This window comes from Solanum pennellii, chromosome 4 (assembly GCF_001406875.1).
Source record: "Solanum pennellii chromosome 4, SPENNV200".
NCBI classification, from domain to species: Eukaryota; Viridiplantae; Streptophyta; class Magnoliopsida; order Solanales; family Solanaceae; genus Solanum; species Solanum pennellii.
In genome coordinates, this window is record NC_028640.1 from 11,877,701 (window position 1) to 11,890,335 (window position 12,635).

General features: G+C 32.5%; 2 protein-coding genes and 1 long non-coding RNA gene across 3 annotated transcripts; 2 read left to right on the top strand and 1 right to left on the bottom strand.

Annotated features, from left to right (window-relative positions):
* The first annotated feature begins 1,108 nt into the window (after positions 1-1,108).
* Positions 1,109-2,364, top strand: LOC107017107. The gene is made up of 3 exons (XR_001456463.1): positions 1,109-1,282; positions 1,727-1,832; positions 2,059-2,364. It is a non-coding gene; the product is annotated as an uncharacterized LOC107017107 (long non-coding RNA).
* A 591-nt stretch (positions 2,365-2,955) lies between these two features.
* On the bottom strand, positions 2,956-7,068 carry LOC107017655 (protein GDAP2 homolog). Its single transcript, XM_015217854.2, has 3 exons — positions 6,698-7,068; positions 3,761-4,025; positions 2,956-3,376 (listed from the first exon to the last, which is right to left on the bottom strand). Exons 1-3 carry the CDS (start codon positions 6,948-6,950, stop codon positions 3,142-3,144), a joined length of 753 nt encoding a protein of 250 aa, XP_015073340.1. The 5' UTR covers positions 6,951-7,068; the 3' UTR covers positions 2,956-3,141.
* A 398-nt stretch (positions 7,069-7,466) lies between these two features.
* Positions 7,467-9,423, top strand: LOC107017654 (lycopene beta cyclase, chloroplastic). Its single transcript, XM_015217853.2, has 2 exons — positions 7,467-7,623; positions 7,782-9,423. Exon 2 carries the CDS (start codon positions 7,853-7,855, stop codon positions 9,353-9,355), a length of 1,503 nt encoding a protein of 500 aa, XP_015073339.1. The 5' UTR covers positions 7,467-7,623; positions 7,782-7,852; the 3' UTR covers positions 9,356-9,423.
* The last annotated feature ends 3,212 nt before the right edge of the window (positions 9,424-12,635 follow it).

The window sequence follows — 12,635 nt, forward strand, 5'->3', positions numbered from 1 at the left end:
TATATATATATATATATATATATACCTTAAAATACACTACTAAATACTTCAAGGATAATAGTTACATCAGTTTCGATCAAAATTCAAATATATTTCGAACTCTTTTCTCTTTTAAAAAATGTTAAGTAAAGTCATCTTATGAGTACGTTTAATATATATTTTCAGGCACTTTTATGAGATTGATCAAATTAGGATAAATTAGTTTTGATCAATGTGTTCCTACACATACAAACTTGAAAATTGAAATAAACTTTGAGAAAATGTAAGTTGCAAAAGTAGTTTATAAAGAACAAAGATTTTGCAAAAAGGGAAAACCATGTTACCTTTGGAACCTTTTGATGTTTTGATATATATTGGATAACATATTCTTTTAACTTTTTATATTCACTTAAATTTTCATATATAAACACAATTATTCTTTTCCCATTTGAAAAAGCAATCAAAATATGTAAAGTTGAAAAAAATATTTGAGATAATTTTTACTTTATATACCTCTTTCATTTCATTAACTAATTTTAAAATATTTGTTATCTTTCTTTGAAGATAACTTAAAGAACAAGGCTAGAGAATATACAAAACACATAAGTTAGGTTAAATGATAAATAATTTTTTTAATTTTTAATTAAAAATCTTGAATTTGAGCTCAAGATTTGGAGTTACTTTTGCTAGAAAATATTTTACTTCGATATAAATTTCTTCAATGTAAATTTAAATTTGATCTATCATCAATATATAAAATCGAACAAGAAATTTCTAAATCATTTATGAAAAAATTGGAGATATTAATAGAAAACTCCTACTGGTGTAAGTGTGTCCAATCGACCAATAAAGCAAATTAAAACTCAATTCTAATTGAAACAAAAACATAATTAAAATACATATAAACTAACTCGAACATTACAAGGTAAAACAAGTGATATAAAGGTCACAAAAAATTCTTTTATCTTTTTCAAACCGACTTAATCTATATGATACTCATTTCTTTTTGACAAATAAAAACGTGTGGGGTCACCAATAAAAAGATTTTAAAAAATAATTTTAAAAGAATGGAATATGTTGGCTTCTAATTTCTTTTAATTTTAATCTTCATCCATTTGAAAACTATATATAAAAGGTGCTATTTGCTAACAATTTCTCAACATATAGTAGTATTTTTCATATATTTACATACACTGATCCATTCTATTTACTTGACATATAGTATACAGTACTCTTCATATACTTCTTTCTTTTTCTTGTGTTCATTCCAATATGCAAAATCAACAAAACCAACCTCCCCTAGGTAACAAAGTCAAAAATTTACGTTCTTTCTTTAATATCTACGTAACAAAGTCAGAAATTTACGTTCTTTCTTTAATATCTACGTATATGTGAGGATTCATGTTCAATTTTTAATATAAATTTTAATAAAGTATAGTACATGATATTTGATCTTATATATACACAACAAAGATTATGGAGAGATGAACAAAGTTCGATCTTCCTCCACTTGTTAATTCAGGTTTTGTGTTCGACATCTGAATATGAAAAAAAAATCCTAATAGGGTTATTAGTACGAGGATGTAAATCCAAAAATAAAACTTACATGAGTGGGTGGATTCTGAATAAATATGATCAAATTAAAAAAAAATATGGTATAATTTTTCAATAAATTAAGAATGTTCTACTAATCACTCTTTCATTATTGATGATAACTTCTGAATTTTGTTGTGTCTTGGTTTTAAAGGTTATCCGACAGAATCTACCCCACAACCAACAGAAAAGAAGAACAAGAAGATGAAGTGCTTCCCAAGAAGTAAACCAAAAGGAGAAAGGGGCTTCATTGAAGGATGGTAATTAAGTTTTCTTAATATTCATCACATAGATTTTTTTCTTAAAATTATATTAGTTTGATATACGTCCATTGTATAAAGAATATTTAGTACTATTAGGTTATTCAAAAAAATATTTATGTATATTATTCATATGAATATAAGATTTGTTATCTTGAAAATAACTATGTTACCTGCTACGATAAATAAAGGTGATCTTAAGAAATTTGGTTTTGTTTTTTTGCAGCCTATTTGCAATATGCTGCTGTTGGGTATGTGAAGTTTGCTTTTGATTGTATATTTAGGATTTGGACCTATAAAGTCCATAATCAGTTCACGTGGTGTTGATGTATTTAACTAGTGATGTAATAGTATATACTTATGTTTTTCACCAAAACTATAGTATTATAATGTGTGATGTGACACACTATATTAATTAATAATAAGGTGTGTTATTTTTCTTTCTATTAGTTTTGTGTGTTTTTGAGGTCTGAAGAATTGTTGTTGTGTAAACAATCTTTGAGATAATACAGTTCTTGTTTTCCTTTCTTTACATACTTCTCTCTTTCTCCCTTTCGATTGTCGCAATAAAATAACAGTGTTAACTAGAAACAAAAAGGGCTTAAGAAAACACTTGTCTTAACTTCTTACTGACAACATGACTAGATGTTGACACTCAATTAGTAGCGTTGGCATATATACATAAAGGAGAAATAAAGTTGGCTAAAGATAAAAATATGAAGCAAATTACAATTTCAGCCATGGTATTAAGAATGAGTCACTGCCCTTCTCCGACTCTAACTACCAACCTAGGAGAGGGTATATAATACTTCCTACTTGTTGAAAAGGGTTCTATGATGGGTCCTTAACCTCTAGATGTCGAAGGCATCCTTGAGTGAACTCACGGTTCATACAAAGTGGAGATCATGGGATAAGTTCATGAATTTTCCTTGTCACCCGAATCATCAGCTTGTTAGAACAACAACAACATACACAACGTAATCCCACAAGTAGGGTCTGAGGGTGAGGTGTATGTAGTCTTACGTCCTTACCCATGCCTTGTGAAGGTAGAGAGACCTGTTTTCGATAGACCCTCAGCCAAGTAATACCAGCTTGCTAGAAATACTAACTAAAAAGCAAAGAGTAAACCATATGAATGTTTTACCTGACACTTTCTCTTATTGAATGAATACCAGTTTATGGTAATACATAGGTTGGGCAGAAGAAAGCTTAGGATAAAGTTCATATAAGTTGCAGAAACATCACTAAACTGAAAAACACCAAGAGTTGGTACAAAAGTTACGACGCTATACAGAATCTAGCAGCTTTTCTAAGACATGTACTGTCTAGATGTCCATCCGGTGTCATGTCTACCAAGCGAGTAGGCTGACGGTGGCATCTGAGAGAAGTGGAGGGGGTCTGGTTCAATTCCATAATCAGTAAGTGGCCTGTGCTCTAAAATTTCATCATGCTTTTGAACAAATTCAGGAATCTCAAGCTCTCCTTTCTTTATGTCGTCCCAAAGGTATTGCAGTCGACTAACATACTTTACTTTCCAATACAAACTACACCAAAAGAAAACAGTGTATAGTAAATGTCCTTCACATATCTCTCAAATGAAGGAAAGAACATGCTGCTAAAAGAGAGGAAGAGTGAAACCAGAAGCAACGTCTACATAACAGTAGCAAAAAAGCTTAAAGATCATTGTAACCTGAATGCATATTTACATGTTACGGGGGTATGCTACAAGATGAGTTGATCGGAAATAGATGCAAGCACTATGGTTTATCGTACATGTCCTATAGAAAGACAACCAATTATGGTTTCGACTAATCAACCAAAAAATGTAATTATTAAAATTCATGCAATCTTGACTAAACATGCAGTGGGGAAATGTGAGGTCTACAATTACCATGTGCAGAATTTTAACTAACAAAGAAACTACTTACCCTCCACTCAGGAAAAATCTGCCTAGCGTTGCAAGAACAAGCCTTGACCTGAGCCCAGGATGAACAAAGTATACAGCCTGAAGCCTGTCCTTATGGTCAGGAGGTAGCTCTTCGTAGATCCACCGCAAGATGATCAATCCAGGATTGTTATCCTCCTTTTGGACAGTACTATGCATGTAGACAATACAGAATGGCCCCTCAGGCAGCTCCGTGCAAATTTTGTTAAAGACATACTTTTTCAGCCGCTCCGCACTTATAACTAGAGCTGCGAAATATTGTTGACATAGTTGTTTTACATATTTTTGAAGCAACAAATAGAAAGGGAAGCAGGAACAAAGAAACATGAGATGGAATATCAATTGAGACAACAAAACAGCAACCACAGTCCACAAATAAGTTAAAATGAATCACAACCTCAAGTCTGAAGAATGGAGTTATTTTTTGAATGGAGAAGTCCTGTCCTAGTCACAGTTGATACTTTTTATAAGGTTAATAATAGTGAGTATTATCATAAATTGCATCAACTAAAAAGAATATCATGTCCCAGTATTTTCGAAATCTCCCCGAGAAGCAAGATAGAGACATCACAATGTATAACAAAAAACTAATCGACTTGGCCTAGAGGTTAGCGTCATGCTTTGTAAAGGTCTCCCATCCATACATATGTACGTGTCCAACTTTGTATGGTCTGAGACTATTGTTTATTCAATCATCTAGTGGCTATAGTCGTGCTCTTTCGTGTGGAAGAAATAAACAGCTGAAATCAATGTAATGGAGTTGAAGCAAGAGGGCCATAGTAACCAATGAGGAGAAGAAAATATCAAGGCTTTTACTTTTTTTCACATGATTGAAGAATAATAGAGGCAGTATTATTGCCTTGCATCAATTGTAGCATCACAAATGACCCCAATGATGAACTCACGCAGGCAAATCCAATAGAAATCTATTTTCGGGAATTTTGAAGATTTTTAAAGCAATATAGCCTGTTAAATCGACCTATAAAAGTCAAACAAGAAGCATTCTAGTTAATTCTTAAGATGGTATCTCTCCGCGTAAATGTCACCGATATAACTGATAACCTAAAACGATTTGCTCCGAATCAATTTTCCTTACTTGATAGGTCACCCTTGAATTTTAAGATGACCCATCTTATGATCTACGATTTGTTCAAGTACTAGTAAGAGAACTTCAAAAGGAGTTACACACCACTTGATTGACTTTATATTCATTCAAATGTTTGATAGGCTGCTGAAGGGAATACATACTTCGGATGTGGGATGACATCACAGGCTTACCTCGTGATTCTTCCATCAATACATCAAAATAGCCATTGGAACAAATGCAAGACAAAAAGGGATGTAGGAAAATAGAGCTCAAACACTAAAGTAGCTGTCTTTTATCGTTGCAAGTGCAGAAGGCAGAAACATCATGGTAATCCATTTACTCAATTACATCTGTCAAGATTATCATAACTGACTAATTCAGCCCTATTAAGAAAGAAAAACCTAACAAAGCAGATAGTAAACTCAAACAATGTTGAGGAGAAGGTTTATCAGATAGTAGATACAGCTGAAGGTCAAGGTCTCAAAGTAAGCTCCACGGAAATAGTGCCACCAGAAAAACATGACCAAAACAGTGACACCAGATGCATGGGAAATACTACCAATCAAACAGGTTAGTATTTGTTTCCATTACAACAAAAAAAAAACCTAGGATAGTTTCAAAACGGAAATCAACAGTTGAGATTGTCAAAGGACTCCATCAAAGTGAATCCCAGATTACCATATCACCAAAAGACTCTATATTAAAGATTTTAACCAAATATTTGAACATAACCAAACCTGTGCACGTACACCACTTGAGCTGAACATAAGCTAAAGCACACCAACCAAAAAAAAGGACAAAGTAGATAATCACCAACTGAATTTCATGCAGCCACTTCTTAATGTATTTGATATTCTTTACATCCCACTTTAGTAACCATCTATGATTCTCCATCCTAGAACGAAAAAAAGAGTTCGGAATCCAAGGGCAAAGCATCCAACTTTCATATAAATTTTTTAACTTCCCAAATATTACAAACAGAAAGTGTAATATTTCATTACAACTCAGAAAATTTCAAACAGGAACCAACAGTTCAGAAAGCCAGTAGAAACCATCAAAGTGAAGCCCAGATAACCGTATCACCTAAAGACTTGATCTTTAAGCCTTCACACAACTATTGAACATAGTCACACCAATATAGGCTACACAACTATTACTGAGCTTTTAACCTAATACTGAGACACACCAATACAGGTACACCATTCGAGCTGACCAGAAGTCTAAACACACCGACAAGAAAAAAGAAAAAAGGAAAAGGATAAGGAAAAGAAAAAGTAGACAATCACCTACTTAATTTTGTGCAGCCATTACTTAACGTATTTGCTATTCTTTACATCCCACTTTAATAACCACCTACTACTTCTTCCATCTCAAAATGAACAAAGGAGTTAGGAATCCAAGGGCAAAGCATCCATCTTCCGTGACTTTCGACCTCCCAAATATTAACAGCATCATAAAAATGGAACACAGAGTAATATCTCATTACAACAACCAAGCAGGTTAACACCGACTCAAAAAAATTCAAGCACAAACCAACCGTTCAGAAAGCCAGTAGAGAACATCAAAGTGAAGCCCAGATAACCATATCACCTAAAGACTCAATTTTTAAGCCTTCACACAACTATTGAACATATTCACACCAACACAGGTACACCACTTTAGCTTTACAGAAGCTAAAACACACATACACAAGATTAGCTCACTACTCAACTATTACAAATTCTTAACATCCCACTTTAAATTAGTAAATTACTCATAAAACTGAACAAACAGAAAACAATAATCTTGAGACAGAGCATAATAGATAACTGATATTGGGTTTTGAGAAATTACCCGGAAAGTATTTTCCAACAATACGAAAGATCCGATTACCCAATTTGTCAGATCCAGATTCAAGGCGTAAGAACTGTAGTGAATCAAGATGAGCAAAATCTTGTTCCTCAGAAGAAGGAGGGTCAGAAGCACAATCATACCAGCTGTCTTCAGGTTCTTGATGGGTCAAAAAGGGTCGGGCATCAACACCAAGATCCGATGCCAGCACCAACACTGAAAAATCATCTTTACTGCTGTTACTTGAGCTTCCCATGTTTATCTACACACACAACAAAACCAACCAACACCACACACGCAAAAGTGATATTGACTCACACTAATAATATAATGTTTTTTAAACTATAATGTTAGGTGAGCTTTTTATTATATTTATTCTTTCAAAACTTTATGCTATTCATAATGGTATGATATTGTTAATTTTCATGTTATTGTTGTGAGGAAAAGTCTGATTTTATGTTATATTAAATTGTATGGCTACCCTCTTCTTTTATGTTTTCTCATATTTATTTAACCTTTTCATCTCATAATTTATTATATTTTTGCTAATTTTGTTATTTTTTTAAGTTATTAATGATGTACTCTATCTAAAATTATAACACTAGTAGCTGATTTATTTTGATTATTATTTCAGTTTTATGATTTTGAATTAATATAAAGAAAAGGTTTTAAAAAGATTTCTTTTTTTAATAATTGACACACTGATGCAAAGAAAACATCTTGGACCTAAATAATTGTCCTTTCCATTTTTATCTTTAAATATCACAATTTTTTTTGGGCTAAAATGAGAGTAGACATGTGTCAGAATTTCAATGGTGGAGTTATGACCACATATTGAAGTGCTCAAAGGAGAGTCTACTGTCCACCACAAGTACTATGCAACAAACAAGAAAATGGAAACTTTTCTCTCTTCACTAGCTGTTTACATGGTGAGCAATCAATACTTTTTCATTTTCATATATAGAAATACTTAGTATATATCTATACCCTTTTCATTCTGTAATTCTTTAAACTGTTTAAAGCTTGATTTTTTTTTACATGTTCTGCTTCATTTGTGTTGAAAATTGGGGAACTTTCTTGAATCCAGCTTGAAATTTCAAGATTTTAGGACCCCATTTGAAGTTTTCTTGAAATAAATCATTACCCTGTTGGAAAAAGATGGATACTTTGTTGAAAACCCCAAATAACCTTGAATTTCTGAACCCACATCATGGTTTTGCTGTTAAAGCTAGTACCTTTAGGTCCGAGAAGCATCAGAAATTTGGTTCTAGGAAGTTTTGTGAAACTTTGGGTAGAAGTGTTTGTGTTAAGGGTAGTAGTAGTGCTCTTTTAGAGCTTGTACCTGAGACCAAAAAGGAGAATCTTGATTTTGAGCTTCCTATGTATGACCCTTCAAAAGGGGTTGTTGTGGATCTTGCTGTGGTTGGTGGTGGCCCTGCAGGACTTGCTGTTGCACAGCAAGTTTCTGAAGCAGGACTCTCTGTTTGTTCAATTGATCCGAATCCTATATTGATATGGCCTAATAACTACGGTGTTTGGGTGGATGAATTTGAGGCTATGGACTTGTTAGATTGTCTAGATGCTACCTGGTCTGGTGCAGCAGTGTACATTGATGATAATACGACTAAAGATCTTAATAGACCTTATGGAAGGGTTAACCGGAAACAGCTGAAATCGAAAATGATGCAGAAATGTATAATGAATGGTGTTAAATTCCACCAAGCCAAAGTTATAAAGGTGATTCATGAGGAATCGAAATCCATGTTGATATGCAATGATGGTATTACTATTCAGGCAACGGTGGTGCTCGATGCAACTGGCTTCTCTAGATCTCTTGTTCAGTATGATAAGCCTTATAACCCCGGGTATCAAGTTGCTTATGGCATTTTGGCTGAAGTGGAAGAGCACCCCTTTGATGTAAACAAGATGGTTTTCATGGATTGGCGAGATTCTCATTTGAAGAACAATACTGATCTCAAGGAGAGAAATAGTAGAATACCAACTTTTCTTTATGCAATGCCATTTTCATCCAACAGGATATTTCTTGAAGAAACATCACTCGTAGCTCGTCCTGGCTTGCGTATAGACGATATTCAAGAACGAATGGTGGCTCGTTTAAACCATTTGGGGATAAAAGTGAAGAGCATTGAAGAAGATGAACATTGTCTAATACCAATGGGTGGTCCACTTCCAGTATTACCTCAGAGAGTCGTTGGAATCGGTGGTACAGCTGGCATGGTTCATCCATCCACCGGTTATATGGTGGCAAGGACACTAGCTGCGGCTCCTGTTGTTGCCAATGCCATAATTCAATACCTCGGTTCTGAAAGAAGTCATTCGGGTAATGAATTATCCACAGCTGTTTGGAAAGATTTGTGGCCTATAGAGAGGAGACGTCAAAGAGAGTTCTTCTGCTTCGGTATGGATATTCTTCTGAAGCTTGATTTACCTGCTACAAGAAGGTTCTTTGATGCATTCTTTGACTTAGAACCTCGTTATTGGCATGGCTTCTTATCGTCTCGATTGTTTCTACCTGAACTCATAGTTTTTGGGCTGTCTCTATTCTCTCATGCTTCAAATACTTCTAGATTTGAGATAATGACAAAGGGAACTGTTCCATTAGTAAATATGATCAACAATTTGTTACAGGATAAAGAATGAATCCGAGTAATTCGGAATCTTGTCCAATTTTATATAGCCTATATTAATACATCAGTCTTGTGTTCAAATTGTTTGCTTTATAAGCTTTTTCTTTCTCTGCTTGCTCTATCTCTCACATTTAATCATTTATCATCAGCATCATGAGTACTTGTTCTTAGACCTTTATTTGTTGTTTCGATCTTTTTCAACAACTGTTAGCAAATTGTCGCGTAAAACTATATGTGCTATTCCAACTTTCAGCTTGAACTTTGATTGTTTTACCAATCTTGAGCTCAACAACATCACTAGTGATCAATAGGACATGATACTATTCCCTAGTCATCATTCGAAGTTTCGCTGGTGCGTATGTTAAGAGAGTGATGCCTCACGGAGTTTAAATCCTGATTTCGCCTCTGATTATAATAATCCGTGTTTTAAAGGGGTTTTTTTGAACGAGCTAGCCATCATGAAACACCATGAGAATTTACATGGCAAGCTCAAGTCTTTAGAGATTTATGCCAAGTACTGTGTGCTCCAAGCAGGCCTACTCAAATGCTTGGTGAGCTCACTAAATTTTCTTTTGTTGGGCTAAATGAGTAAAAAAGAGTAACTTTCACATATAGCAAACATAAAAATATATATAAAAATAACACCCTATACACATTTAAGGTTATATATATTGAGTTATAAACATATATTTTAAAAATAAATTACTTATAGCAGATTATTATCGAGTTATAGCATATCAATTAAAATTATATTTAATTAAAAATAAACTATAAGTAATTATTTAAATACAAATTAATATGTTTAAATATTTTTTTTTATTTTTTACAATTAACTTTTTATTTTTATTTTTTAAATAAAAAGGAAAAAAAACGTTTATGTATAAATTGGTAAGTAGCACTAATTGTGGGATTTGAATTAATTTTAATTAATAATGGATAATTAACAAATTAGCATATATTAAGGAATTCAAAAAGTATTTGGGATATTGCACAAGTACCCCTTCAACCTATGCCTGAAATCTCAGAGACGCACTTACACTATTCTTAGGTCCTATTACTACCTGAACTTATTTTATTAATAATTTTCTACCCCTTTTCGGCCTAAGTGGCACTAGATTGTGGGCCCAACGGTGGTTGACTTTTTTTTTCAAGCTAGTGCCACGTAGGTCGAAAAGGGGTAGAAAATTACTTATAAAATAAGTTTAGGGTGGTAATAGGACCTTAGTATAGTATAAGTGTGTCTCTGTGATTTCAGGCATAGGTTGAGGGGGTACTTGTGCATTTTCCCAAAGTATTTAAATTATTCAGTTTCCTTAAAATGCTTAAATTAGTTTAAATCAAATTAAAACATGATTTTTTTTCCTCTTTTTTTCTTTATCACCTTTTAAAGCTTTTAATATAAATAATAAATTATTATTAATTAAATTTCACATTATATAGTTGCCTTTTAAAAAAGAAAATCTAAATAATAGGGATTTGATTTAATTAATTTCCTATTATAAGGTTGCCCAATAACTATCCACCCCCATCTCAACCTATACATATACAGACATCTTCCCCCAATACACTCCATCTCTCCCCAACACGCGAAGATATTTTGATCTTCCCCAAATCCCACCTCACTCATAATCTCTTCCCAACACGCAAAGATTTTTTGTTCTTACCCAAATCCCGCCTCACGCATCTTCCCCATTATCCCTCTCAGATCAGTTCATCCCAAAATCCGAACATCCCTCTCAGATCAGTTCCCCATTAAGTTCATATAGAATGTCTAGGAAAGGTAGTGAAACCCAAGTAAAAGTAAAAGATTGGTCGATGAGTCTAATGACTTTCATGTTCCTTCATTCGATATATTGTCACAAACTCAAACGCAGAAATCAAAGGGAAAAGAGAAGTGTAGTTCAGTTAATCCGAAAATGAAAAAAAAAAACAAAATCAAAGAGGCAAAGGAAAGAGGCAAGAAGAGGAAAGGAAAAGAAATTAGAACATTGTCAGAATCCGATTCTGACTTTGCTGAGGATTAAAAAACATAAAATCAAAAAAAATAAAAGGCATTGAAATTGATCGATCAACAAGAAAGTTTTCAAAAAAAAAAGCATCAGAGATACAAGCTACAAATAAATCCAAAAAAGTTGATAAAGTCACTAAAAAGATTATTTCAAATTTGGATTACAATGTGTTGTGTTAGTATATTTAATTTTGATTTTATTTGTTAATAGTATACTACATGAAATTTGTATGATTTATGTATGAGTTGAGTTTTTAGTATTATACATTATAATTATATATGAATATTGAATGATTTAGTGTTGTATGTTTTGTATATGATATAATTTGAATATATCAATATATGATTTGATACATAATAAATGTATTAATTCTGTATGATTTTGTGTATGAAATAATTGGTCATTATCGATACAGGATGTATGTATTATGTATTACCTTTGTAAAATATATATGTATGAAATGATATTCTTGTCCAGTAAAATATATGTGTATGAATGATGTATTAATGTTGTGTATCCTATAATTTTGACTTTTATAACAAGTATTGCAACTGTATACTTCATTCTTTGATTTTGATGTATGAATTGACGTATTCATACTAAATGAGATTAGTTTGTAGTTTAAAAGTTACAGATTAATTTTTTTTTAAAAATCGAATATGTATTAATATTGTATGAATGTGTACGAACTGAGGCATATAGTTTTTATGATTTCTGTATGAATTGAATTAATGTCCATCAAATATGTATTAATATTGTATGAATTTTGTATATAATTTGTATGATTTGTGTATGAATTAATTGAATGTCAATTTAATATAGCATTGTATATATGATTTTTTTCTATGGAATTTTATAGTATATAAAAGGTAATAATTTAGTTTTCAAATTTTATAGGAGAAGAAGGTTCAAACACATTTATCTTCCTGTATCAACATGATTGTGTTCGCTGATTTGTTGACCTTCCTCGGTCAAGATAAGTTTCAGCAATTTTTACAAGAAACCCCATTTGGATTTTTTTATGATTTACATAACATAAAAATCCAATGTCAAGTGTTGCGTCATACTTTCCTTCTTAAATCTGAACATGGCAGGGATAACATGTTCATTATCAATGTAAATGGTACAGAGTTATATTTTGACTTAAAAGAGTTGATTGTTGTAACGGTCTAAAATCTGGAGCAATTTCTGATTTTGTTTCTGATCCATCTGTCCAAATAGATTAATTGCAGAAAATTTCAGAGACTTTGACAAAGTCCCCAAGTCAAAATTTTACCACAAGTT

Bases quoted from the DNA above. Each gene is read 5' to 3' on its own strand.
- LOC107017655 (XM_015217854.2), bottom strand. From the start codon at position 6,950: ATGGGAAGCTCAAGTAACAGCAGTAAAGATGATTTTTCAGTGTTGGTG. The intron at 4,026-6,697 runs GTAATTTCTCAA...AATATTTCGCAG, and splicing joins TGTTGGAAAATACTTTCCGG to CTCTAGTTATAAGTGCGGAG. The intron at 3,377-3,760 runs GTAAGTAGTTTC...CTTTTGGTGTAG, and splicing joins AGATTTTTCCTGAGTGGAGG to TTTGTATTGGAAAGTAAAGT.
- LOC107017654 (XM_015217853.2), top strand. From the start codon at position 7,853: ATGGATACTTTGTTGAAAACCCCAAATAACCTTGAATTTCTGAACCCA.